This window comes from Pezoporus wallicus, unplaced genomic scaffold (assembly GCF_028554395.1).
Source record: "Pezoporus wallicus isolate ANWC-B61680 ecotype Strahan unplaced genomic scaffold, APGP_CSIRO_Pwel_v1 contig_3568, whole genome shotgun sequence".
NCBI lineage: Eukaryota > Metazoa > Chordata > Aves > Psittaciformes > Psittacidae > Pezoporus > Pezoporus wallicus.
Window position 1 is genome coordinate 2,040,191 of NW_026637826.1, and position 26,885 is coordinate 2,067,075.

The window sequence follows — 26,885 nt, forward strand, 5'->3', positions numbered from 1 at the left end:
TCTCTTGCTACTCCTGCCGACAGTGACACCTCACGAGCAGGGAAGGGTGCGGGCAAGGGCCCGCTGCGGGCGGCATGGGGAAACGGTGTTTTGCTCTTTTGTTTCTTGTGGCGGTGTTGGTGAAAGGATCGATGTTCTGTGCCGCTCGCTTCTTCATCAGCTTTGTCCTTTTAGAGCGTCCGGTTGCCGCTGTCCCACTCTCACGTTGTAGCCAGGTTCATTCGGTGTCATCCGTAGGCGGGGGAAATGCTGGCTGTGTTTCCCTGCCTTGTTCCGTTTGCTAAATTTACCGTGTTTTAGCGAGTGTTTCTGTGGAAGCGTGGGAGATCCCAATACCGATCAAATACTTTCTGTGGTATCTATCGGCTTTTAGATTTTTTTTCTACTTGGAAGCAGAAAATTCAATGTGTGCTAGAATCGCATTGGCTTGTTTGAAGTGTGTTATCTCAAACGAGGTGAGGCTGGGTCATTCTTGTGGTGATCAGTCTAGCGGGGCTCTCGGGGGAGGCAGCCTTCCACCCCTTGCGTACGTATTAGTATCCGTATATATTAGCAATGGCCAAAGCGTTTCTTACAGGCATGTCCATGGTTGTGTGACTTTTATTATGGGTGATGTGAGCAGTTATGCTCCCTCCGTTGTGGTGGAGATTCTTGGTGGGACTGTTGAAATACTCGTGAGCCAGCAGTTATGTTGCAGAAGAAAGTATAGGAGACCTCGAGGTCCCTTCCAACGTGGTGTTCTATGACATGTTCTTAAGTAAAACGTGATGCACTTCTGTGCACAGTGGGATTGGATGGTCTGTGGTTTTGAGCTGGGAGATCTAGAGAGAGGAGCCTGACATTTCAGTTCTTTCACTGCGTATTCATGATGTTGTTTAGACCAGTATGTGTTTTGCACCTTCCTTGGTTATTAGAGGAGGAAAACCGTCTTGGCTGCGCACAGAATGGCCAGGTGTCTGGATAGTACAGGTGTGCACCAGTGTCTGCGTATGGTTGAGAGCTGCAGCTTGCTGTGTGCCCCAGGTAACTGAGATGGAGAAGCGGCTGTGCAGTTTGCAGGTGCTGGTTGAGGAGGGTCCCTACATCTCTATTTCAGAGTGGGATTGGACCGAGTGTACCTTTGGGTTTCTGGGTGAGTCAGAATGATCGGTCCCATGAGTCCCTCCTGCCTTTTAAAGCCATGAACTTACGTTTTCTGACAGCCTCCACATGAGCACGTGCCTGCTGTTAGCTCTTTGATACTGTAGCTCTCAGATAAAAGTTGGAGGCAGCACCAAAAGAGACAGGCTGCATGTCCATTCCTGAGGTGAACTGCTGCTAATATAGCACAGGGTTCTTCTGTATGTGTGTGTTATGAAAGTGCCCAGGATACCAAAGAGGAGAGCAGTCTCCGGGCTTTGACTGAAGACGGTAGTTGTATGAACTACACAGAAGCAATCATTTTGCCATATGATGGTTCTGCATGTTTCGCATGAAATTTTGCAGGGGGAAAAATCAGAGACAGCTTAGAAATTGAAACAGGTAGATCTGTAGTGAACCTGTATGGCTGGGTATTTAATGTTTACTTATGAGGATAAAAATCCATTCTGAAGACTGGTGGAGGTGCACCATCACTGAGAGAGCCTATTAGATGCTTGACCTTAAAATATATTTCCTTACTGTTAGCACCGTACTGCTTTGCATTCTGTAAGTGTTACTGCTTTATGGTTTTCACTCTCGGGTCAGATATTGCTTATGTTTACTCCCTGTTCTGCTTGATGAATCATTCTTTAGCAAGTGGCTTTGAAATCTGTAATGTGTATTCAGGAACATTAGAGAAATGTGTTTTTACTGTAAAAATTACAGAGCTGTCTAGCATTCTGTGTACGAAATTGCTCTGTAGGGTTTCTGCTAGGCTAAAATAAGCTACCTTCTGTTTCTTGGTTTTTTTCTGTCACTGTAATTATTCAGTTTATTCTCTGATTTTATTCTTTAATTATCTATTTACTCTCAATTTTCTTCTATCTCTCCTTCCTTTTTCTTGTCTTCCAGTTTTGACTGTACTAACACCATTGCTACTCTTAGAGCGTTACCTTCTCCCAGTACCTGTGCTTGGCCATCAGACACTATGAGGAGACTGGCTTTTCGAGGTGCTGGTTGTACTCTGGTAAATCTGGCAAATTATTGATTGTATGTGCACCATTCTCTCCATTCCTCTGCCTTAGGATTTTGCTTTTCTTCATCCTGACTGTTAATTACTCCTACCTTACTCTTGTTCATCTCATTTGTGTGCTTCAGATTAATTCTGTTTCTATTGTAAACGCTCTAATGTGGTTGTATTGTGCTGCCATACCTTGTAAATCAACTTGGTGCTTCCTAGAAGAAATCCCTTGATTTGGTTGGAAGATGGGTGTAAGTTGGGATAGATGCATCTGTTCTGTCTTCAGCCTTTGAGACAGCTACAAGTATATTTTTCTGATGCTATCACTTTAAGCTGGGAAAGAGCCAACAACTTGTTCTGGAATTTACCATTGTTGTTGGATGGTGGTTATTTGTTTGGGTTGGTAAATGGAAAAGTATGGCCAAAAAAGGAGGTGGCTTTTTCTGCTTCTTGCCGATTGAGCCATTCATCCTACACTTAACGTGGGAGTGGTGGGTCACACAATGGTCCAGACCTTTCTTTGGCTTCAATCTAAGACAAGGTATTCAGCAGCCATCCGAATGTTTGTTTGTGATTTGTTTACTTCCTGGTTTGGGTTTGTTGGTTGTGGGTTTGGTTTGGTTCTGTTGTTGGGTTGGTTTATGCTGGTTTGCTGGTTGCTGGGTTTTTTTTTGATAGGGATTGACGTGCTTTTACACCAGACCTGAGCACATGTCTCTACAGCTTTTTCATCTGAACAGCGGTTCTTGCTTAGTTATCATGCGTGAAATGGGGTATCAAAATGTAGATAGTTTAAGAACGTATACTAGTAAGAGCTGCTGAATTCATCTGCATTACTGTGAGCCTTAGGTTTTCTGATGTTGCTGTCATAAGTGACTAAAACTGTAGGACTGTTTTGATTTCCCTTTACTCTTGCCAATTCACAAAAAGCTAGTGTTTAGATATATGGATTAAGTGAACTGTAGTATATAACAAATACATGTGGCTCATCCTGAGCATTGCTAGCTTTATAGTTAGCTCTCACCAGAGAGTTTGGATGCAATTCCATGAGTTTAAGAACATTTGTCTTCATTATAGAAGAAGTTGGATTCCATGGGTTCCAAGAGGCGAAGAGCTACCTCTCCTTCCAGCAGCGTCAGCGGAGGAGACTTTGATGATGCCCACCACTCCACAAACATACCAGGCCCGAGCAGAAAGAGGAGGAGACTTTCCAATCTCCCAACAGTAGATCCTGTTAGTATCTTCTTATTATGGACAGTGTTTTTTCTTAGTGATACTGTATCCCCGCCCTGGGAAATGCAGCCTAATAAAATAGGTGATCATGTGTAGCACGTATGTACTGGCCCTGGATCTGTTGCTGCCTTGGCTAACTTTGTTTAGGATCTCATTTGGTTTTGGCTTGTTCTTGTCTTCCCAGTTTCATGGTTTTTTTTTTTCCCATTTTCCTTTTGCTGCGTTTCCCCCTGCCTCCTACCCTCCCCCTGCATGATTTTAGCAGATGCAGGGATATTGGAGGAGGAGCTGAAATCATAACACTCACAAGTTGAGAGCTGTGTCTGAATAGCAAATACGGAGACAGATAAGTGGGGAATGGCGCAGGCAATGATTGCTCAAGTGCACAGTGTCTCTGCTATGCCTTTGAGATAGCAGTCTAATTTTGATTAATTGCAGGGCAGAACCACCCCTGTTTTTGTTTTAGATATCTGTAACTCAAGAGAGAATTGTACTGAATTAATTTACATTCTGGGTGTTTTATTTAGAATTAGCATTGAAAGAAAGCTCCCTGTGTTCAAAAAAATGAATTAGAATTCTGCAGTACTTGTCAGGTGTTGTACTAATGTGTGAGATGCAGCAGTTTCTTCACGCTTCTCCTTTAGAGCACACTGTGGATTGGCAGCTTGTCTTCCCATTCTTAGTAGGCTTTGATTTGTTACCTTCTTAAAATTTTCTCTTTTTTCATTACTTTATTGTTTTTGCATTTTAGATTGCTGTATGCCACGAACTTTACAACACCATCAGAGATTACAAAGATGAACAGGGCAGGCTCCTTTGTGAGCTTTTCATTAGGGCACCGAAGCGAAGGTAAGACCGTGGTTCTGGCTAAGCCTTGAATCTGAGGCTTAGTCAGGGAATAAGTGGATATTGAGGACTACTTCAGTATTAATAGCTGTGAAAAATTGAATCTAAATGTGTCATAGTTTCACACCAATGTTTGATCCGAGTATTTGAGGTAATTATTCAATGGTCATGATAACATTAGTGCCCTTTTTCAGTCAAAAAAGGGTATGCTGAATTAATTTAAAACATTTCTTGTGACATCTGCATAAAACATCTATGCCTTCGACTATGAAATGTTCCACATTAGTGGTGCAATGTAATAAAGGCATGTCTTCGGGAAGATTAATGGAAGTGACCCTTGAAAATGCAGTAGATAAAGTAAAAGACTGAATTTTATCTTAAACTCAGAAAACTGAGGATGATAACAGAGCATGTAATACTGTAAGCTCACTAATAGACCACTGGCCAGCTGTTTTAGCTGTAACAAAAATGCATTGGAACTTTATTTGTTTTATTTAGTCATTGACACGTCCAGGCTTTAGTGCTGTGGGTTTGGTTTTACTGCTTGGAATATAACGCCTGGTTTTGCCATTGCAACAGAAATCAGCCAGATTATTATGAAGTGGTTTCTCAGCCAATTGATTTAATGAAAATCCAACAAAAGCTAAAGATGGAGGAATATGATGACGTGAATGTGCTGACTGCAGATTTTCAACTTCTCTTCAACAACGCAAAGGCTTACTATAAGGTGAGGAGAATACATGTAAAGGCTCAAATTCATTGTAAAAAAATCACCAAGTTGTGTTTAATTTCTTCCTTGGTTTGGCCAAAAAGCTTTTCTGTTTAGCCTTTGGTAAGAGAACAGCACATGTTGCAGTTACTTGCATGTATTTCCCTAAGGTTGACTATACCTTTGTAAGATGTCCAACCATAGTTTTTTTTTTCTGTGGAAAACTATAAAATAGTGTGGGGAGGATCTTCATATCGTTTTCCAAAAGAGATAGAAAGCAACAATGGAGATACAAACTGAGAAAAATACTTGTCTATCAAAGCCTTCCCATTGTACAACACACTCTATGTGACGTTTTGAAATCTAAAAAGATCATTTTCCTTCAAAAAGGAAGAGTTTATAAATAACCAGAAGTGTACAGTAGCTGTGCTGAATCTTTCTCTTCCATTGACCACTTAATAAGATGAAAAAAAGGCATGTTGATTATCATGGTCAGTAATGATAGATTTTGAGTGTTAGATGATGATGTATTTCATCAAGGGTGCAACCCTGACGTCTATTCCCCCATGTGTCTTATTTTAGATGTTAATGGTTTTTATTGTAGTTGCCATAAGGAAGTGGGGAAAAAAAATGGATGAATCTGGTTTAATGGAAGGCTGTGTTAAATACATAAAACAGTGAAATTGTATGCAGTGACTGAGATGATGCAGCAAATCTAAAACTGCTAAAGTTACCTTTACTTTATCTTTGACTTTGGAGATGATCCAGATGACAGCTTTCTGAATAACCCAACCAGCATAGCCAGGTGACATTCAGAAAAGCAGTTTGTTTTGCTTATATTTGTATATGTCTGTGTGTAGCTTGTTGAAAAACAGTCAGATTTATGAAATAAAACATTTGCACCTTCTGGTTCCAGTAGAAAAAGTACAAGGATTTCCAAATTGGTTGTGTGCTCCTGAAGCTTTGAAAGGCGTTTGCCCATTAGTGTTGGCATTTTCATGGTTTCTTTTGCCTACAGAATGGTGGACTCAGAATTATGGCTGTAATGTAAAAATTGTGCATGTAAAATAGAAATAGGTAGCCATCATTCTAGGGTGAAGAAATGTTGACATTTCCAGAGAAATACGGAGTTGTGAGCTGGACGTACGGCACACAAACACAGCCTCTTCTCCTTTCATCTTTTACCTTACCCACACAGCTCCAATGACACATATAAAACAGGGAGATTGATTCATTGTCAAGGTCTTTATTGCAGCAGGAGTTTTATTGGCAGTGCTGGATTAGAATGGAAACCTTTGGATTTGTTAGTATTTTGGCTCAAGTCTTAGACTTCTGAGTGTCTTGCATTAGTACAGAGGGAAGCAGATGAGTGGAGCAGAGTGTTCTTTATAACTGTTCTTCATGATTAACACCTGGTCCCATGTCTTGAGAATATTTAAGCCTAGTGAGGTGGGCTTAGGGATAGTTGTCATGTTCGTTTCTCATTTGTGGTGCAAGCTGTCAGAGGTTGAGACAGGGAAGTAAGATGAGCGGAATCCGCAGTAAAAAGGTGAGATATCTGCAGGAATACCTGAAATAGAGGTGAAATGACAGCAGAAAGGGAAAGAAAAATATGCAAGAGTGGAAAAGCTGTTTTTTTCTGGGTAACATTGTTAAGTAGCAATGTTATAAGCACATGCTTGTCTGCCACTACCACCTCTGTATTTACAAAACTTAATTGCTGACGAACACACCTAGCTCTTCAGAAAAATATACCCAGATGTACACCCAGGTGGTAGCATGTTATCAAGTTCTTTGGAATTTCAGTTAATGCTGCATCTAAATCATTGAAGTCTTTTCAGAGATATTGACACGCTTATTAGCATTCTTCTGTAGAAATCAGTTTTCAAGTGCCACACAATGGCAGCAGTATTTACTTAAATTACATTTCTGGCATACTGATATTTAGTCTATTTTAAATATCAGTAGTGTTATGCATCAGCAAAACTTGATGATTTTTCCAGATTCATGCAATAGGCTTGTCCAAGCCTCAACCCAAGTAATTTTATTGCTAAGTTTTCTGAAAGATTTAAATGCTTTGGTGCGATAGAAGTTGTGTTTTCTGGTGCTTATTGTGATTCTTAATATCTCTGTTGAAGAACGACTGAAGCAGGAATTTCCCAGGTTTTCTATTATGTGTTTATTTAATGCATTTAATACCATTCAACCAATAATTAAATTTCCTTCAGACAAGAATGATCTGAATTTTGAGTACAATGTTTGATTTGTTTCTGCAGCCTGATTCTCCTGAATATAAAGCTGCCTGCAAATTATGGGAGTTGTACTTGCGCACAAAAAATGAATTTGTTCAGAAAGGTGATGCTGAGGAGGATGATGATGATGAAGAAGGACATGACAGTCAAGAATTAGTAAGTGTGGGCATGACATCTGCAGTTGTAGGAGGCAGTGGCCGTGTATGTCAGCTGACTCTGAGAGGGAGGTTGGCTCCATGTGTGAATAAGCATTAAGATTTTTCATAGTTAAATTATGCCCTATAGCGTATTTCTGATACTAATTTATTAGTTAAGAATTTCACTGTATTGTATTGATGTTTCACTTTTGCCTAACAAAAAAAAAAGTTACGATCTTTTCTGATACAGATGAAATGTGGTTGTGGTTTAGTTGAGACAAATATGCCATCTGCTTGGTATCATGCCAGCTTCGAGGTTTGATGCAAGCAAGCTTCATGTCCAGTTACATCTTTTTTCAGCATGTCTCATTCAGTTAATGCAGCTGTTCCTGGAGTGTTTCATAAGCTGGATATGACTGTGGCTTGTCTGGTGTTTGTGATGTTGGGATGCATGTTTTTGTTAATATTGACAACCCAGTTGTAACACATGTTGGACAACCTGCAGTGTAAATATGAAATTGAAGTTTTTCTCATGTGCTTTGGTTATGCATTTAGGTAATGTTGTTTTCAAAAGTTGCATCTGTGTTTTATAGCTGATTTTTTTCTGTGTTTGAAAAGTCAATTCCTGTATTTTAGTGCAACTTAAAGCACTCCACTGTGGCTGCTCTTAAAACTTTTTGTGATTTTATTTCTTATTAGTCATCTCCAGGTTACCTGAAGGAAATTCTTGAACAGCTTCTTGAAGCTATAGCTGTTGCCACAAACCCATCAGGGCGCCTCATCAGTGAACTGTTTCAGAAACTTCCCTCTAAAGTGGTGGGTATTTTAGTAATACTGGTTGTGTTTTAAGATGGAAAGCGGGACGTTTATATAACTGATGTTACACACTGTGATGGGCACACTCAGAATGCTTATTATTTCATCAGTGACAAACTGCAGCTGGTTTTAGAGCTTCCCTCCCTTCTTTGCTCCTACCCATTCGTTCTCAGCCCTTTGTTGGAGTCTGGGGTTTGCCCTGTTTTGCCAGTTTAGCTAATTATGGGTGGTTTTTTTGGTGCACAGATTTTAATCTTTTTAAATATGTCTGATTTCACTGTTCTGTTTCAGGATGTGACATAAGTTTAACCAGCAAAATAAATACTGTGAAGACCTGTATTTTGGCTTTCAGACAGAACTGTTCCTTTATATCACTTTATTGATAAGTTATAATTCCTTGTATCAGCGTTGCGAGCTGGCTCACCGAAATTGAAGCCTATTGCTATACTGATGGAGCTTCCACTGTTCTTATCTGCAGTTCAGCTCATAGGTCATTCTGTGAGCCTCTAGAACAATAGCTTTGTGACTGTTTATAGTAATATATAAATTATTTTTCTTTTCCAGCAATATCCAGATTATTATGCAATAATAAAGGAGCCCATAGATCTTAAAACCATTGCCCAAAGGATACAGGTACAGTATGAGCATGTTAATATGTCAAAGTATATACTTATTTAACAGTGAGCACTCTTAAAATTGTAAGAAGCCCAAGTCTGTGGCAGTAGGAAAGACAATGTTTTTCCCCTGCTGTTTAGAAATCTGAACACTGTCAGTGCTGCAGAAATAGCTGTGTTGAAGATCAGGCATTGTAAACTGTAGAGTACTGGCATTAAGCCTGAATATCTTGGGTTCCTTGGTGTTTAATGGTTTAAAGTAGTTTCTTGGCAAGTATTGCTAATGTAAGACATTGAAGTATTGAAGCTTGGTCGTGCGTTAACATCACCTACTTTTGTTCTCTTGCTATAAATAGCTGATTTGTACTGATGGATTTTTCATCTTACTTGACCAGTAATATGAAATATTGTTCTGTAATTCTAGCATATTTTTATACTAGTTTTGTATAGCACATGGACTAATTGTACTAGAGAATAGAGAAAATAACGTTTTGTTAAAACCTTCAAAATTAAGGCAATTGAATGCATTATTTTTTTCAATCTTTTCTTTAGCATTTGTAAAGTCTGTAAAGATTTAGGACTTACATTTTAACTTTCTTTTTTTCTTGACTTTTTCAGATACTTATCTGTCCTCTTTAGAAATGTTCTTGTTTTTCTGTAAATGTTCCCTTTATTCTATATGAATTCCCTTTGCTTTTTGCTACTGACTCAGTTCTCGTGCTGTTCTCTGAATGTTGCCACTTTAACCAGTTCTGGTTTTTGTTGTACAGAATGGAACTTACAAAAGCATTCATGCAATGGCCAAGGATATAGATCTTCTGGCAAAGAATGCCAAAACCTACAATGAGCCCGGATCACAAGTATTCAAGGTTAGATTCACTTATTCATAGTTTGAGTTTGATTTTCTGTATGACTTTCTGTGCTTATTGATCATTAAAGTAATCTTTAGCATACAGCCCTGAAGATTGTTTTCAGTTAAAAAAGGAAAAGCTAATAGTGGCTTTTCTTTTTACTTCTTTTCTGTTATATATTGCTTTTAGTATAATTGGAATGCATGTTACTTGCTGAGGTATAAGATTTTTTTCAGATTAGATTTTATCTTGGGATATGAGTTACATGAGTTCTTTGGAGGAATGGAGGATCCTTGTACTTGTGATTGAAGTTGAAATGCCTGAAACTACAGGTTCAAGTGATAGCGGTTGTACTCGGCTGCTGTCTCTTTCCGGATTGCAGGAACTATTTGTGGTGTTCGTCGTAAGCTTCAAAACTGGAGTCATGCCTTCCCTGCATGGTTTTTGAAGATCCTTTTCCTTTTAGCTGTGTTTTTGTGATAAATTTCACCTCCTGTCTTTTTAAGCTGAGTTCACCCGCTTTTTGTGTGTATTATTTTGTGATTATCACATTGCTGTTTCCAGGTACTCTAGAAGTAAGAGAATTTTGGTGGTCAATTATTCCTTTGTGTGCTCAATTTTTAAGGGCTTTGTAGGGAGAGATCTTGTGTATATATATATATAACACTGTTATGTAAGTGATTCTTGGACTTTTCCAGGTACACTTTTGTTGGGATTGTAGTTTCAGTTCCTGGTGACGTAGCTCACATTTGTAACCTCACTCAAAACGTGTAATCTCTATCTTGTCAGCTGTTACTTCAAGTATTGAGTCCATGGGTGTAGAAAGGGAGGGAGCAAGTGGTATAAATCTCAGTAATGGTGGTAACTTTTTGATTGTAAAGGCACAGAAAGTAATTTCCATGTTTAATTTTAGGTGGCATTTGTGCATATTTGCAAATTGTAGGTTTTTTTTGTGTGTTTGTTTTTTTTTTATGGTTATGATGAAAAATTACCTCAAAGCTATTCAGCTATTTATTCTGTTCAGTTTTTGCAGGCCTCTGTGGGTGTATTTCAGGCAGACTTTGTTCTGTGCTTCATTTCTCATACAAGGTTGTTTTATATCTAAATGTAAAAAGTCCTTAATTTTTGTTTTAGATTTTTGGGTAGATGGATACACCTGAGTATAACATTCTGCACTTTCAACACTAAACAAATTCTTTTAATTGACAGGATGCAAATGCAATTAAAAAAATATTTAATATGAAAAAGGCTGAAATTGAACACAGTGAGTTGGCCAAGTCAAGTCTCCGAATCAGGTACTGCAAATAAGAGTTCTTTTTGTAATCTCATATAAAAATCTCTATAGACATTCCCTTAATTTTGCTGTGGACAATACAGTGGGAAATAATTGCTTGAAAACTTAATTTATTGTTGTTTTAAAGGTTAAAAAATGTAAAACAGTTTCTGGAAGGGAACTTTTTGTTGAAATACTTCTGTGGTGAAAGATTTCTGTGATGTTCACATTAAAAGGTGTCAGTAGATCATTTATAACTCCGAGTTAATAACAGAAAGGTAATGGTAGGAAACATGGTGCTTTGTTGTGCTTTGCTTTATGAAACATGCTGGAGAATCGTGAACCTTATTAGGAGCTGAAGCATAAGAGCTTGCTGTTAATTAGGTAGGGGCAGAAACATAGGAACAAGGCCTCAGGCAACATATATTTAGAAGGAAGTCCACATTTTTAGCTGTGGAAAGAGGCACAGGGCACGGAAGATCTGGACTTGGTGAAGCATAGGTTTGGTCTTGAACAGGCAGGTATAAAATACAGTCCATAGCTGTGTTTGTTTCATGGGATGATTTTATGTAGGAAATAGCATTTTCTTCCTGTGAAAATCATAATAGACAGAGAAGCGATGCAGTTATTTTAGATGTTTTTTACCTGAAATGCAATTAGATTTCTTCTCATACAAACTTTTTTCTTATGAGTAGCTCTTAGAAGTAGGTTTAGAGGTTATTTGCCAGTATGGGCCATGTCATTTATCTAAAAAATAAAGTGATGTCTTGCAAGTCATCCCATAGCGAACTCTTTACAAGGGGGGTTGTCTTGATGGATTTGAGCTGTTTACTGATATTTGATGCTGGAAAATAGCTGCTGTCATTTCTTGTGAAGGTTTGTGTGGTTCAACTGTAAACACCAGGGCTCCCTTTACCTTACTGAAAGGCAGTTTACATTTTCTTGTTGTCTGAAAAATGTGTAGATGGTGCCATTATTGAAAGTGTTGCCTGGAATTGTGATGTGTGAAAGAAGTGAAAATTACCTGGTCGATTTCTACTGTTTGGTCCTTTGAGACATTCAACCTCTGTAGTGTTTTTTGTGGTTCCTTTGTTGAGCGTTTGTATGCTTCCTGTGAGCATATAAAAATATAAAAGCATAAATACTGTTAGGGAGTAATTCGTGACATATGTTTAAATTTTTCCTTCTGAAAAGTATGTGTAGTGCCAGAAGACCTTGATTCTACAGACGCTGAACATACATAGAATAGTTAGGGCTGGAAAGGACCTTAAAATATCCAGTTCCAACCCCCTGCCATGGGCAGGGACACCTCACACTAAACCATCTCACCCAAGGCTCTGTCCAGCCTGGCCTTGAGCACTGAAGCCGGCTCATGTTCATTTTCTCATCAGCCAACACCCCCAAGTCCTTCTCCTTGGGCTGCTCTGAATCTCTTCTCTGCCCAACCTGTAGCTGTGCCTGGGATTGCTCCCACCCAGGTGCAGGACCTTGCACTTGGCATGGTTAAACCTCATGAGGTTGGCATCAGCCCACCTCACAAGCGTGTCGAGGTCCCTCTGGATGGCATTCCTTCCCTCCAGGGTATCAACCGAACCACACAGCTCGGTGTCATCGGCAAACTTGCTGAGGGCACGCTCAACCCCGCTGTCCATGGCAGCGACAAAGATGTTGAACAAAGCGCACGTGTTTGTTTTGCAGTAACTAAAATTACATACAGGCATGGAGGTTTGCTATTTAAATTGTAATTTTATTTTTATCACTGTTGTTTTCCTTCAAAATGAAGCTGTTTGCTAAGAAGGGATGACAGATAAATCACACTGATATTTGTTAGTTGAATTCCTCTCTTACACTGCCAACCCATTTCCATTTCTCCATTTCTTAGCTACCTTATTCTAGGTATTCTCTTATGTATTGTGTTCTCAATAGACCTGCAAGTCCCAAAGTAATCTGAATGTCAGAATAATTGAGAGCTCCCTTCTTTGTTTCTCTAACTTGGAAAAAGAAAAATAAAGCCTGAAGCAGGCTACAGTAATACTGGGGTGAATGCAAAAAAGTAAAATCAGGGTGAAAGCAAAGTATCATGAAAACCAAACCTTTCACCTGCTGCTCTGCACCTCACTGGTTGTTCTTTTATTGAGCCATTAGTCTTTTTTTGTTCCTTTCTAGTGAAGGAAACAAAATTGTTTTTTAACTGCTTAATTGTCTCAAAGGGGAGTCTCCTTTACCTGTTGCTGGTTTTAATAAAATACCCCCATGAGTTCATTGAAAGCCAGTTTACTCTATTGTTCTTCTCAATTTACATCTGTTTTTCTTTGTTGTTAATGGATCGGATCAAATTCATCATTGCTACTAACCTGTTCTATGGACATGTTGCCTCTGTGTTTAAAATCATGCTTTCCTGCTGCAGTTCATTGTATTCTTTGTCATACTAAGTTGCTCTTTGTCGGTGCATTTACCTGTTGTCCCTTAAATAAAATGGCAAAATAAAGTGGCTTGACAATATGCACTGTCAAGCAACTTGACAATGATTTTGTTAAGTATTGATAAAAGGTGATTGGATCTGTATGATGAGCTTTATCTGGATACTAAGGAACATTTCGTTGGCTGCTTTCACTGCTGCTGTAGGCTGAGCTGTGTGTATAGCTGTTAATCCTCAATCTAAATGTTACACCTTCCTCTGGCTTTGTAAACAAAATCGTTGTTAATGCTGGGCCATTATATCTTAATGTTACTTTGCTGTTAGCTTTAAAACATTTTATATCTGTCTCCAAACCTTTTGGCTGATCTGTCAAAGTGATTCTGTAAAAAGCTTTATCCTTGCTGCGCCTTTTCTTGGGTCTAAGGTGGGCCTCTTTTTTTTTCCCCTTTCCTTGGCTTATCTCTTCTACCTTAAGGACTTCATCAAATTTGACTGCTTCCAAGCTGACAGGTCCTTCCTCACAGGGTAAAGGCAGTGTTGGTGATGAGAGAAATTCTTCTAACAAATATTATCGGTAAGTAAATGGTGGACTTGGAGGGAAAGGTGGGTTGTCATCATACGGAAATACTAAAACTTTGTTGGTTTGGTTTTGGGTGTGTCTTTGGTTGCGAGTGCTCTTCAATATTGATGCAAATACTTTTGAGATTTAGATACGTTTCAGTCAAATATCTATTTAGTATGATTTAATAACTTACTTTCCTGTAATTACTCTTCCATGTTTGATTTTATATTTAACATTTCAAAACACCTGTCATGAAATACTCCATATGTAATTATTTCCTTAGAAATGTTCTGAAGAACAATATGTTAAGCTTCACTGCAAAATAAAGCAGGTGAAAAACCCCATGGAAATGTGTTGTAAACTAAATTTGGAGACTAAAAAGAAGTAATTGGTAGGAGTGAATAATGAAGAGATAGCCAATGGACACTGATGAAGCTTGTAAAAAGAAGGCATTGCTTTTGGGATGCATTTATGGCAAACTTCCTGAGTAGGCTGGATTACTGGATCTGTGCAGAGACTTCAACCATCATCCAGAACAGCACATTGACCCTGATGTTGGGATAACAGAACCAATAGCCTGGAGTTAGAGTAAGGAAGCCAGACAGCTGGAATCCCTTTCTAGGGAAGGGAGCATTGACAATGCTGTTGGAAAAGTCCTCAGCCTCTGGAGATGACTCCTGTCAGGCATGAAGGAAAGGGGCCCCTTCCCATCAAGGAAGATGTCCTATGTTACCCGAGCAAGTGGGCCACCATGGAGAAAGGTATCCATTACCTGAGGGGATTTACAACGACCTGGACAAGAAGCAGTTAGCCAAAGATCCAGATAAAGTGGGCACAACCCATGTGGTGAAGTTTGTATGAAGTACCCCATTGTATGCTAATGCATTGGCAGTAAGGACCTCTCTGTCAAGTGACCCAGAAGAGCAAATTCAGATGGGGCCCTGAGGGACAACAAGCCTCTGAATAAATTCAACAGGAGATAACTGATTCTGTAGCCCTTTGGCCAGTTCATACAGAGCAAGATGTAAAAAGTATGCTTAACACCTCAGCTGGGGAGAATGGTTCTACCAGAAGCCTCTGGCAGGAAGCATCAGTGGACACTCAAGGTCAGACCTTATGATTTTGGAGTTGCAAATACAGAGGATCTGAGGGCTGCTGTACTCCTGCTGAAAAAGTGATACTGGCAGCATATGAAGGGGTTCAAGCTGCTTTGGAAATTGTTGGTACTGAAGCACAGCTCCTCCTGGCACCCAACTGCTGGTGCTGAACTGGAAGTTCAAAGGGAGGGCCTCCTCTACACCTCATGCAGTTGAAGCTATGTGGAGTAAGTGGGTCGCTCTGATCCCACAGCAGGCTTGACTAGGAAAGTTTACCAGCCTCGCTCATCAGCGATCACTTTCTTTGACCTTTGTTTTCTGCTTGACGTAACTGAGAAGCCTGGACAAGTGTGATGCTTCCTGTTGCTGGAGTAAGAAGGCTCCATCAATAGTCTTGCCCTGATTGGGCCACTCACAAGGTTTCCTTTGTTGCCTTGGTCCCTGATCCTTACCCACAAGCTTTCAACCTGCTCATAGCAGAGTACAGAGAGGCCTGGCTGATTATGCACCTCCCGCAAACCTGCCAAGGCACCCTGCCTGGGTGCACTTGATGAGTAATGCGAGAGGATGGGGAAGTCCAATGTGTACCTCAAGGGGCTTTGATTCTGGCTGAGAAGAGCCTGTGATTTGAATTCCATGATGTTACTTGCTATGTAATACTGCATGTCATTACTACTGTGGTTGCTATATGCCATATCAACTGCATTGCAATAAAATTTACACAGATTAATGAAAACATCGTTCTGAATTTTGATGAAACTGGGCAAAGTGCAGTCATGGTAGAACCAGAATTGGCTTCAACATGCATCAGCGTGACAGCACACACCTCCTCTCCTGCCCTGAAGGACTGTTATGACAGATGGAGCCCAAGGTCACGGACTGAATGAACTCAATGGACGTTTCAGAGGAACAGCTTATAGACGAAGGGAACAATATCTGTGTATATAAAAGACAAGAAAAGATGTATTGGAAAGTGTGGGACCTGGGCATGCACGACAGTAACCCTTCTGCTTTTCCCCAGTCTTCACTTTGCTCCCACAGGGCAAAGCTGAGCCCATTGATGGAGGTGCCTAAAGACCTGACCTAATAAAAAAGCAGAGATTGTCAGGCATAGCCTACAGTTAGGAATGAAATGCTGTGCCCCAGGTCTGGGACAAAAGGGAGGAAGAGAGGAATGCTAAAGAAGTCTTTGTGAGACCATAGCCGGTGTGAATGCTGGTCTCCTTCGCCTAGAAAGCAGAGGAAGCTGCTTTCCATCTAGGTACTGTATGTGCCAAAACTGAATAAGGTGGGAATGGAGAGATGGGAGAAGACAGCTTATACAGCTTACAAGTGTGCTCGATTCCTTCTTATAGACAAATCCTTCTAAAACAGAATCAATAATGAAGTTATTCATGTGAGGGACTTTTTATCATCTCCCTTCTCCTCCAGTAATTCACATAGTCAGGCAGTCAAAATAGGGCAGAAGAATAGCTAGCTTGAGCTCTAGCTTTCTGATGGTGTGTCCAGTTTTTCAGTTTGATGAACTGCCTCAAAATAGAGGCAGACTCGGTCGTTAACAGCTTCTCTTGTTCAGGGCTCCAGGATTTTCCTGTGTAGTCATGTCTGTAATCCTGTAAACAACTGTCTTGAGCTTCACATTTACTTACACACTGAGTGACTGCTAATGCTTGATGTGATAACCCTCTGTTTTTAATTTGCATGGGTTTCTTACTTCTCTTTCATAGTAACAAAAGATCCGCCCAAGGGGATCGTTTATCAGCAATAACCATGGCATTGCAATATGGATCAGAAAGTGATGAGGATGCAGCTTTGGCAGGTAGGAACTGAAATGCATTTTCTCTATTTTTTTCAATTTAAGTGTTTGGAATAAGCAGAACTGTAGGACTTCTGATACATTCAAATATCTTTATTTCAGAGGTATTTTGCAGTGTTTCCAAACTCGGTATGTAAATTCAGTCCCTGTTCTAAGTACAAATGTATAAATGTACAGCTGGTCAGACAGCGGAGGCCAAACTTGCTTGCATGGTTTGAATTTAGTGTGTGTGTTTCCAAGTATACTTATCCAAGCTTTAGGAAACTGCTGCACGTTTTTATTCCTCCTAATATGGAACAGAAGTTGAGACACTGGGGTAAGACATTGGGTGCTTCTTGTAGTAAAAGAGATTTACAGTGCTACAATAGTTTGAGAGAAATCTCACTGACACTGGCTTGTTTTCTCTTGCCCTCTTGTGCCATTGGGTCTCAGGTTTTATTTTTGAAGTTGAAGGTGATGTATGAGGTGTAAGGACAGGTAAATGTGAGAATATAATTCAGAAATATCTGGTCTAGCCTAGCAGGCATGAAATTTTACATGAAGGTTTATGTTAAAAGCATGTAAAAAGGCACGCCTTCATACAGCACCCTTAGTTTCATAAGCATGCTTTAGCTTTATAATATAAGCTTATATGCCATAATATATGCATTATATCAGATATTTCAGTATCAGCCATAAATTGTTATAGGTTGTCTTTTAAGCTAGCTTGTCTTGATAGTTATATTCTCAGCACTTTCCTTGCTTTCCTCTCAGGGGCAGTTTCTGAAGTGTTTTAGACATCTTCAGTTTTATTTTTGTTACCATTGTTTTTGCATTGGTGTGAAATGATGCATCTCTTCAGTTTGTTTTTTGGGGCATTCATTTCACACCTGGAAATGGAATTGTGTTCCCCACTTTTCCAGCAGATGGACATGCTGTAGAATTGTTTTGGACCATTTTGCTGCAAACAAAAGCAGAGTTGAGTTACTGCTTTGGAGCAGCTGCTTTCTGGGAGGTGTGAGGAGTATTTATTGGCTTGGTTCAGTGTGATTATTAGCTGCTATTTTTGCAAATCATAATTCTGTAAACACACATAGCTTTTTATGTCTTTATATGGTTTAAATTATTGACGTGATTGAACCACTTTCAGGTGCTGCCTTTACTATGGACATTATTGTGATTTCCATAGGTCCTTTCATATATATACATCTGAGCTCTTTGCTGCTGCTGCAGCTCTTCTGCCTTTATCACACTCACCTAAGGGGCAATGTCAGGTTTTTTAGAAGACCTCTGTCCCTTAAGGCTTTCTGTCCCTCCAGTGCACTACTTGGACATCCCTGTGCTTCCAGTCTCTGCATGAAAAGGATTTATATTTAAACCACGTCTTTTTATTAGTTGCTCTGGAATCTTGTCTTTTTTCTTTCCACTAAGGCTTGTTAAAATAAATGAGAACTGGGCTGCATGACTGAACATGAAGAAAATTTCTCCATCTCAATATAGAGAACTAAGTCTTTATGAGCTTCTTGGATTCTAGAAGTTGCTTAAGCAATGAACAATATCTGTTCCCAACTTGGAGTTTCTCCTCACTGTTTCAGAGGGTGTCATGGTGTGGTGGAGCTTGTAGGTTTCCAGCTCAAATATATTAGTGCATGAGCAGCTTCTGCAGCATCCTTGCTCCCCGTTATAAATCTGTAAAGGCAGGCATAGATGGTCATGCTGTGGTACTTATTTAAAAGTATGCCATTTTGTAAATAAAGCTATTTATTAAATTTAGAAATGTTTTAAGACTGGATGCTGCTTCTGGTTTTACTAGCATTTATCTTCTGTTAGACTATGAGCGTTCATTGTTGCCTAGGTGCTTTGGGACCACAAAGGAGACAAGTGTTTAAAGCAAATAACTTGCTGAATAAGACTAATTTGCTTTCACATATATACAAATTCTCTCTACTCTTTTTCTGCCTCATCATTGAGTAAGAGTACATGATTATGATAGATGCATTTATATCCGATAATAAAGCTCAGTTCCAGTTGTACATTAGATAGCTTCCTCCTTTTGCAGTGAAGTCAGTTTAATATCACTCCATTATGAAGCTGTCCCTTCACTAGGAAGCAGTCACTGTGGTACAGAATGGACAGCAGGAAATGCTTTTTGTTTGGGACTGTTGCATGGCAGATACTTCCTGGTTATGGTTTGCTACAGGGTTTTTTATTTCTCTGTTAAGTGCAGTAGTGGCAACAGCTGCATGAAAAAGGAGTAACTGACTGTTACTTCACTGCCAGTGTGTGCTTGGTGGGGATATGGCACCTGGTGCTACTGCATATCAAACAATCTGTAGTCTTACATTAGATTGTTTTTGTGGCAATATATGTTTCTTTTCTGTCTTCTGAGCTGAATAACACATTCTTCATCAGTTTTCTTTAGAGAACAGTTTTCGTACGAGAGCAGCGTAATCGTCTGAATATGTAAGAATATGTCATGTTTGACACATCACTTTTAAAGAACCTACAAGTCATAATGAAAGTGTTTATAGCTACGTTACAAGATTATGTGAACACTTTCTTTTTAGTGCCTGCTTAATTTACTTAGATTTTTATTTTAAAGAATGTCTGGTGTTCTACTTCCAATGCAAAGGAAGTACGTTTCTTATTTGGGGTATTGAACTGCTTTGCTGCTGGCTGCCCCATGTAAGAGGATAGCAGTATGCTTGGCTAGTTTCTTATTTCTTTCCTTTTCCATAAAAACATATTCTGTTTTTTCTACTCTGTGTCTTACTTTTTGATGGAGCACTCAGAACTGAGCTATTTGACTGTTTGCTGTGTAGTCTGTTTTTGAAACTTACTTTACCTGATATCATTCTCTTAGCTGTTAGCATTTATCTCCATTTTCAGGTACAGGAGAACATAGTGTTAACTCCAGTCTTTTGTTTCTACCCGAGTTATTCTGTCCAGATGCTGCATTGCTGGCTACTGTGGTAGATGTGGTAGATGCTAGGCCGTTAAGTGATGCTGACTGGCATACACATTAGGATAATTTGTAGGCATACACAAATTAGGGTAATTTGGAGTGTCTTCCCTGAATCGGTAATGAACATCTTCGTTATGTGTTTGCACAACGTCTGCTTGTGTTTTAGTTTCCATCTAACTTGTCTGGGAGGTCCCACACATCGTATACTCGCATAGATCTGCAGTGTCAGACTGCAGAGGAAAAAATGATAGTATTATTATGCTTTTATGTAGTGAGAGTGTCCCCTGGCTTTGTCATCGTTTTGGTGCGTCTTTACTGAACTTGGGGAGAAGGCTTGAAACATCGCCAGCCTCTGCTGAGCAATAACAAAAATGCCAGCTGGAAACTTGGTGTGTTAGAGAACTGCCTTCCTTTTGTGGGACTGAATGACCAAGTGTGTCATCTGCCAGACTTTCCCTCAAACTTTAACTCTTAAGAAGGCAAAAAAAGGGTGAATAATTTAACTCCACTATGTGCACACCCACATAGATTTTATGTTATGCTTGTCTGCAAGGTGCAAATTACAACACTTCTGTTACTGACAAGTGTGGGAGGAGTGGCCATTTACTTTTTCCATCCTGTATTTCCACTACCAGTGTTTTTTGTTCCAGTTGTGTTTCTGTTGCTCATGTCATGTTTCTTCTAATTTTACCTGCAGTGAGTGTTAGCTCTTCATAGCATTTCTTTCACTCACCCTAAACCTGAAGCATAGTACATACTTCATATAGATAACTGGGTTTGCTATGAAAGTTGTAAATAATTGTGAAAGATTTATGCTAATTATATATATATAAAAATATAGAATGCTAATAATATTTCTAGAATATTTATCCTTTATTTTGCTCTGTAAATTAGAGGTGCACCTTCAGGCTTTAATGTCAGGTTTTTTTCTGCTAAGCCTCACAATTTTTGAGCCGAGATGTGATTAACATGGTTTAAAGGATTATAGAAGTTTTGAAGTCACTTTTTTGATACATGTGCAAACATTCATATTGAATTTGGCCATTTGGCTTAACTAGCCAGGCACCTTTGAAGCTTCCAGACATGGTTTGTCAATTTGTATCCTTGCGGTGTGTCAGTATGACAGTAGTGGGGTATACAAATGTATTTGGCACAAATACTGGTATTAATGGTTTGATGGGTAAATAAGGGTGTAGCTGGTGTCTGGGTAGTGTGTGGTTGAGCAGTCCTGTTATGGAGTCTGATATGGACTCTCAGCACTTGTAGCTGGTAAGGGTGTATTACCAGTGGCAGAAATGAAGTCTCATCTGATAAGAGAGATTCCAGTAACTAGATAAAGTGCATTTTTTTTTGTCGGCTTGAGGCTCATACAATAGATTTGTGATGTCCTTTTCTGAGGTATGAATCTGACTGCCAGAGAGTGGCTGAACGCCCTCGCTTGAGGGACTGCCTTTTCTTCTGATTTAGATCTTTATCCATTTGAAAAGCCATCCAAAAACCCCACTCTGAGTTGTCCTACTGAGTTTCCAATTTTCCCTTTCTCTCTGTGCAGCTGCTGCTCGTTATGAAGAGGGAGAATCTGAAGCCGAGAGCATTACTTCCTTCATGGACACTTCTAATCCTCTTTATCAGCTTTATGACACAGTTAGAAGTTGCCGAAATAATCAGGGCCAGCTCATATCTGAACCCTTTTTCCACTTGCCTTCCAAGAAAAAGTATCCTGATTATTATCAGCAAATTAAAACACCTATTTCATTGCAGCAGATCAGGTAAGAAAACAATGCAAACTACATCTGGTGCGAAACTATTCAAGGGCTTACTTTGTTTCCAGAATCCTACCTTGTAGTCAATTTGTTAATACCTAATGCAGTGTATGCCAGCTGTCCTTTATGTTCGGTTGCTTCTTGTTTCAACTCAGTCTGCATCAGTCTTTTGATCATATTTTATAGGTGGCTGTCACTTGGTTTATTTTTGATGGAGTTTCATCTGTAATGTGCCTTAAAGGTTGCCATATCAATAATTGTGAAGGCTAGGGGGGCAGCAGGGATGAAAGCTTTTGCAGAACCCCCATTATTCTTTTTCCTTGACCCTGAGGGCTTGGTTACCTCTCACTGCCATGTTTTTTGAATTAAGCTTCAGCAATTTGAATTGTAAAAAGATATTTGTAATTATGTTCTTTTTGTCTTGGTCATAGTATAACTGAGGATAATTATTCCTGAGGTAGCTAGTCTGGATTGAAGTAGGCAGTAACCCTTCATGAGTCTGTGAGCCATGAAAGGTTCATCAGCTGCCAGAGTGCAGGTGTCACATCAAAAACCTGAGTGGTCCAAGGTAAGCTACTGTGATGGATATGTGTCAGGGTCCCGAGTGTATTAACAGATCTTAATGGCACTGACCAGACTCAGGTGGCCCTGGCCTCCTGCCCAGTGTCCGCTGGGGCTGTGGGTCCTTTACTAAGTGAGGTCTGGGCCCTAGCACTGTTCTTGTGTTTGTAATCCACTCTAATCATGGGTCTAAATTTTAGTTTTACCATAATATGACCTGCTAGACTTGGTGTAATTGGGAATAAGCAGTGTCTCTGTTAAATGAGAAAGAAACTAAGCTGGTTTTGTGGGTTTTGATTGGTTTGTTTGTTTGGGTTTTTTGTGGGGGAGGAAGGGCAGTTGGGTTTTGGGCTGGTTTTTTTCTTTTCCTTTCTTTTCTAACCTGTCAGAGGATGTTTGCATGTACTTGGGAACAAGTACAGAGCTCCCCCACTGGTTATGAATCCATCAGCAGCTTTAAAGCAGTTTTTTCTTACGTCTTAGTACAGCTGTTGGCTTGGCAAAGAAAGTATCTTGAACAAAGCACAAAATGCTCTTGATGGAGGGGAAAAAAAGGTGAAATTGAGAAAAATTGGTGATAATTGTCAGGAAGCTTTTTGTCTGAATGTACCAAAGAATATTGGTTCAAATTACCTATAAACAGATTTAATTGGGAGAGACCTTCCAGTAAGAATATACTTGATATCAGTCATAGGACACATAATTTGCCATAGGGAAGCAGCTGTGTTTCTGCTTTCCTTCCAGTGTGGGCAGGTGGCATCTGGCTATGTGAGCAGTACAGAAACTCCATGCAAATACATGAAGAACTGCAGGGTGGTGGTGGTGAAATACTTATTGCCTGAGAGCTTAGAAAATAAAAAGAGGCAGTTCTCTTTAGAAATGAGTGTTTGTAGTGCACAAGTTCAAGTACAGTATTTGTAATAGTCCGACTGTTTTAGCAATTTTTGACATTTTGGTTTGTGGTTTTTGGTGGTGGTGAGACGTTGTGTTTTGTGAGTTTGGGGTTTTTTAAGATGTACATGCAAAGAGCATATCGTGTGTTCACAGATGGGGACAGGAAAGTTAATTGTCCTAGTGAAAAGTTGAAGGTGTTGGAGTAAAGTCTGGCATTCCTGTCTCCACTTTGGCATCTGGCTGCTTAGGCTATCCTGCTAGAGTGCACTGTGAAATGTGTGGCCGTTGCAAATTTTGCAGGTAGTCGTATATTTTAGGAGGTTTTGTGTGTGTTAAATGCAGGAAAAGCCTTACAAAATAGTGTATGATTTCTAGAGAGAGTATGGGTGTGTTTTGTTTTAATGAGATGTTCATAATACCTATCCCAGCCTCAGTCACTTTCTGAGAGTTATAACCCTCAGTCATTTGAGCTGAGTGCAGATCCCAAGCTGTTCCTGAATGTGGGAGGTGATCCTTCTGATGGCTTTAGTTTTTCTGCTAGTTTCCTCCTGACTTGCTCTTTATAGAATCTCAGAACAGCTGAAGTGGGAAGGAAGACCATCCGGTCCAACCCCTGGCTATAGCAGGGTCACCCAGAGCCAGTTGCCCAGAACTGTACCCAGTCAGGTGTTGAGTATCTCCAGAGACAGACACTCCACAACCTTCCTGGGAACCAGCCTCACAGCACCCCGGTGTTCAGTTGAAATTTCATGTGTTTCAAGTTGTTCTCATTACTTCTTGCCCTGTCAGCAGGCATAGCTGAGACGAGTAGAGCAAGAGTAGCCTATTGAAAATGAAAGGCATGACACTCTGAGGGCTGTGACTTCCAGGTATGGTTCAAGTACATGGCGTGGAGGTTACTTTGCAGACTTCACATGCAGGAGAATGTGTTCAGTTACCCAGTACTTGAGTGCTAGATCCTGGCACGCTTACAGGAACTGTGTTCCTAATTCCGTTTTACAGCATTGGTAACTATGATCCCTACAGCAAGTGGATCATGCTTTTCTACACCCAAGGAGGGAAGTACTCCAGGGAATTCCCTGGCAGCAGTTCTCTCCTGAACACGTGAGTGGTGTGGGTGCATGGGCACTGGAATTAGAGTCTTCATTGGCACTCCCTGGTGTCTTGAGCTCCAGGAACCTGGGGTCATAGTTTTTGCTTAAGAAAGTGCCTGGATCTAATATAAACCACAGTTGGTTTTGTGTGACGTCTGCTGTTTGAGGATTTGAAATCCATTTTTCTTATGAATGTGCATCCTTTTGGACAATGGTCTGCTACACAGGAATCTAAACGTGTCATTGCACTGCACTGGGGTGTGTTGAGGTTCTCCTGGAACTGTGAGATTTGTGGTGAGTCTTATTGCCTTTGGATTGATTATTTGAGTTGACTTGTACTAAATTTGAACATACTTTGTGTTATAATTTCGCAAGGTCTAGTAATGCTGCAATTAAAGGAGTGAAACTTATCTTGAATTAAAGGAGACTGCTCTTGGGATTAAAGCCTGAATGGTTTATAGAGAACTTTTTGTTTTGTTTAAAACAACAGAGCTTAAGCCCATTATAACTTAAGCTCTTAATTAAAAAGAAAGTACATTAAGATATATTGCATTGACTTTTGAAAAATGACATTGTGTTCCATGTGTTTGTGAGTGAGCCACTTGGAAAAGTACTCTCTAACAAAAAAAATAGGTCTTTCAAATATTAAGAATACCCTGTAAATTTTCCCTTCATCTGAGATTTAGCAGTTCCTTCATTCCTTTCACTTGATAGAGTTTCATATTTGTTGAATATTGTACTTTTTTTAGATCTTATGTCTGTATAACCAGTTTTCCTACCTTAGCAAGTACTTTCAATGCATATTGTACTTCAGGCCTGTGTAAAATCACAGGTTCTTTGTTACTGTTTGTTGGGGTTTTTTTCCTAAAGAGGCAGGGTTAGCACTTCACAGTTTGTGAATAAAAGAAACTAAGTTACATGAGAGCTGGTTTTAGCCATGGGCTTGTATTTTTTGGTTCTAGGAGTTTTTTAGGCGTCGTGTGTGTCTAGTGAGATGGATCTTTTGATCATGTGGGGAGAGTATCTCTCTTGTCTTCAGTTCTTTCAGATATTCCACTTGGAAGAGCTGATGAGTTTCCAGTAGATCTTCTAGGGAGTTGGGTGCCAGCTTACTGTATGGGATTTATTATTCTTCTTCTGATTTTGACCAAATTAAATGTCACGCCAGCGTTGTTTTAGGCTTAGTGGCCTTATGTAACTGTAGCGTACCTTTTAGACTGTACTTTTTCCTCATTTTGCAAAGGTGGTTATGTTTAAAATTCTGCTTGTCCAAGTTTTCCTCATGCTTTCAGGTACGTTTGTATCACTGCCAGTCATTTCACAGAAATTGCTCTTGGTTTCTAGTGTATCAGTTTAATTTGCATTATGTTGGCAGAGCCTTCCTGTAGAGCCATCGACTTGGTTAGTTTTAGCCTCTCTTTGTGAAATGAACTGATGCTGATAAAATTCTTTCCTTCCAAGACTGGTGAGATGGCTTTTGAAGACGTACTGTGAAGCTGCATTTCATACTCTAAATCCAGGAAAGACATAATGCTCGAGTTCTGCTGAGTTAGAGTGTAATTAAAACTGTTCAAAGTACTTCTGTGCATAACCCTCTTAATTAATCATCCTGTTGTTTGCTAAAGAGCATGGTAAGGTGGGAGGTTAGTTACAGACTAGAACAGGGTTATTTCTGTGCCTATGAATTTTTTCATTCTTCATGTATGTGGTGGGAAGTTGTCTGCCTTTCTGAGCTATATGGGCCAAGTCTGGATTTTTACTTTTGGTGTCAGGCCTTTCACAAGTACCAATGTGAACATGTAGGTTATTTGCTTCAAATCAGATGCTGCACCTCGATTATTTGGTTGTGAATAAACAAATGCTGGTAGAAGCAAGATTTTATTTGGGGTAAGATAATTTGAATTATCGTTCTTTTTAAGGCAGTGTTTTCTCATCCTCTCGTCTTCTGGCTCTAGGTTAGGATTTCAAGGAGTAAGATACAACTAAGCTGTTTTTCTTCACTTGTGAGCTACTGTCAGGATTGCACCTTCGCCATGAGCTTAAAAGATTTTTCCACAGGATCACGAGAGAGCAGAGGATCGGTGCACATAGAATGGTATACTTAAGTCTAATGGTGGTTTCATATGGTTTTTCTGCTTTTTGGTGCTTCAGAGTTAAACTGCTGCATTGCAGTATGGATAGGTCACTGCCTAAATACACACAGAGGAAGCTAGTGTGGGATACCAAGGCTATGTGGAGTTAGTGTTGTATTTTTAGATGAAGCATGTGACAGTGGTGTTCTGTTGTCTGCATGAGCTGCCTCTCTGGGAGCAAGAACAAAGCAAATCCCACATTTGTTAGTGTCAAGTGGCTTGGGAGATCGGCTCATATGAAGAGCCCGCAGTTCATGGCATTGTACAGAACCAATACAGAATGCACTTTCTGTAAAAAGAAAACTATTGCAGGTGGGATATGTTCCCTAGGAAACGCTATTGCCTTGCTTATTCTGCCTGCAGCTTGCTTTGAAATTGTTCTGCTCCAAGGGATATGGCTAATTCCCCCTTTTCTGAGAAAACTGGCACCTGAACATACAGAGTTTGATTGATCAGGATATGCTAACTAATCAGCAAATCTGAGTTGTAGTATGGTGTCAGTGTTACTTCACAGATTCTGAATTTACAGGGGATAAGGATATAGTTGTCTGTTGTCTTTACTATCTCAGAGGGATGGTCATTACTGTTGAGCCTTGTAGTCAATGTAATCCTAGATTTTCAGTGATTCTTTAAGGGCAACTTTGAGATGGGTACAGAAAAGCTGCACATTAAGAGGAGCAGTAGCAAGTGATAGGAAGTAGAAACAGTTTGAACTGATGTCGTGGTTTAAGC

General features: G+C 39.8%; 1 protein-coding gene across 12 annotated transcripts in view; it reads left to right on the forward strand.

Moving 5' to 3' along the window:
• The window catches only part of PBRM1 (polybromo 1), a 65,991-nt gene that overhangs the window by 579 nt on the left and 38,527 nt on the right, over positions 1-26,885 (forward strand). For 2 of the 12 annotated variants that reach the window (XM_057407761.1, XM_057407771.1), the window contains exons 2-13: positions 2,032-2,146; positions 3,218-3,373; positions 4,125-4,222; positions 4,799-4,946; positions 7,205-7,336; positions 8,017-8,133; positions 8,698-8,766; positions 9,518-9,616; positions 10,808-10,893; positions 13,766-13,864; positions 16,677-16,768; positions 21,262-21,478. In XM_057407761.1, coding sequence (XP_057263744.1) covers positions 2,108-2,146; positions 3,218-3,373; positions 4,125-4,222; positions 4,799-4,946; positions 7,205-7,336; positions 8,017-8,133; positions 8,698-8,766; positions 9,518-9,616; positions 10,808-10,893; positions 13,766-13,864; positions 16,677-16,768; positions 21,262-21,478 — 1,352 coding nt within the window. In that variant the 5' untranslated portion in view covers positions 2,032-2,107. Of the gene's footprint in view, positions 1-1,509; positions 2,147-3,217; positions 3,374-4,124; positions 4,223-4,798; positions 4,947-7,204; positions 7,337-8,016; positions 8,134-8,697; positions 8,767-9,517; positions 9,617-10,807; positions 10,894-13,765; positions 13,865-16,676; positions 16,769-21,261; positions 21,479-26,885 lie in introns of those variants that run through there. The other 10 variants (XM_057407762.1, XM_057407773.1, XM_057407769.1 and 7 more) reach the window with 8 other exon arrangements.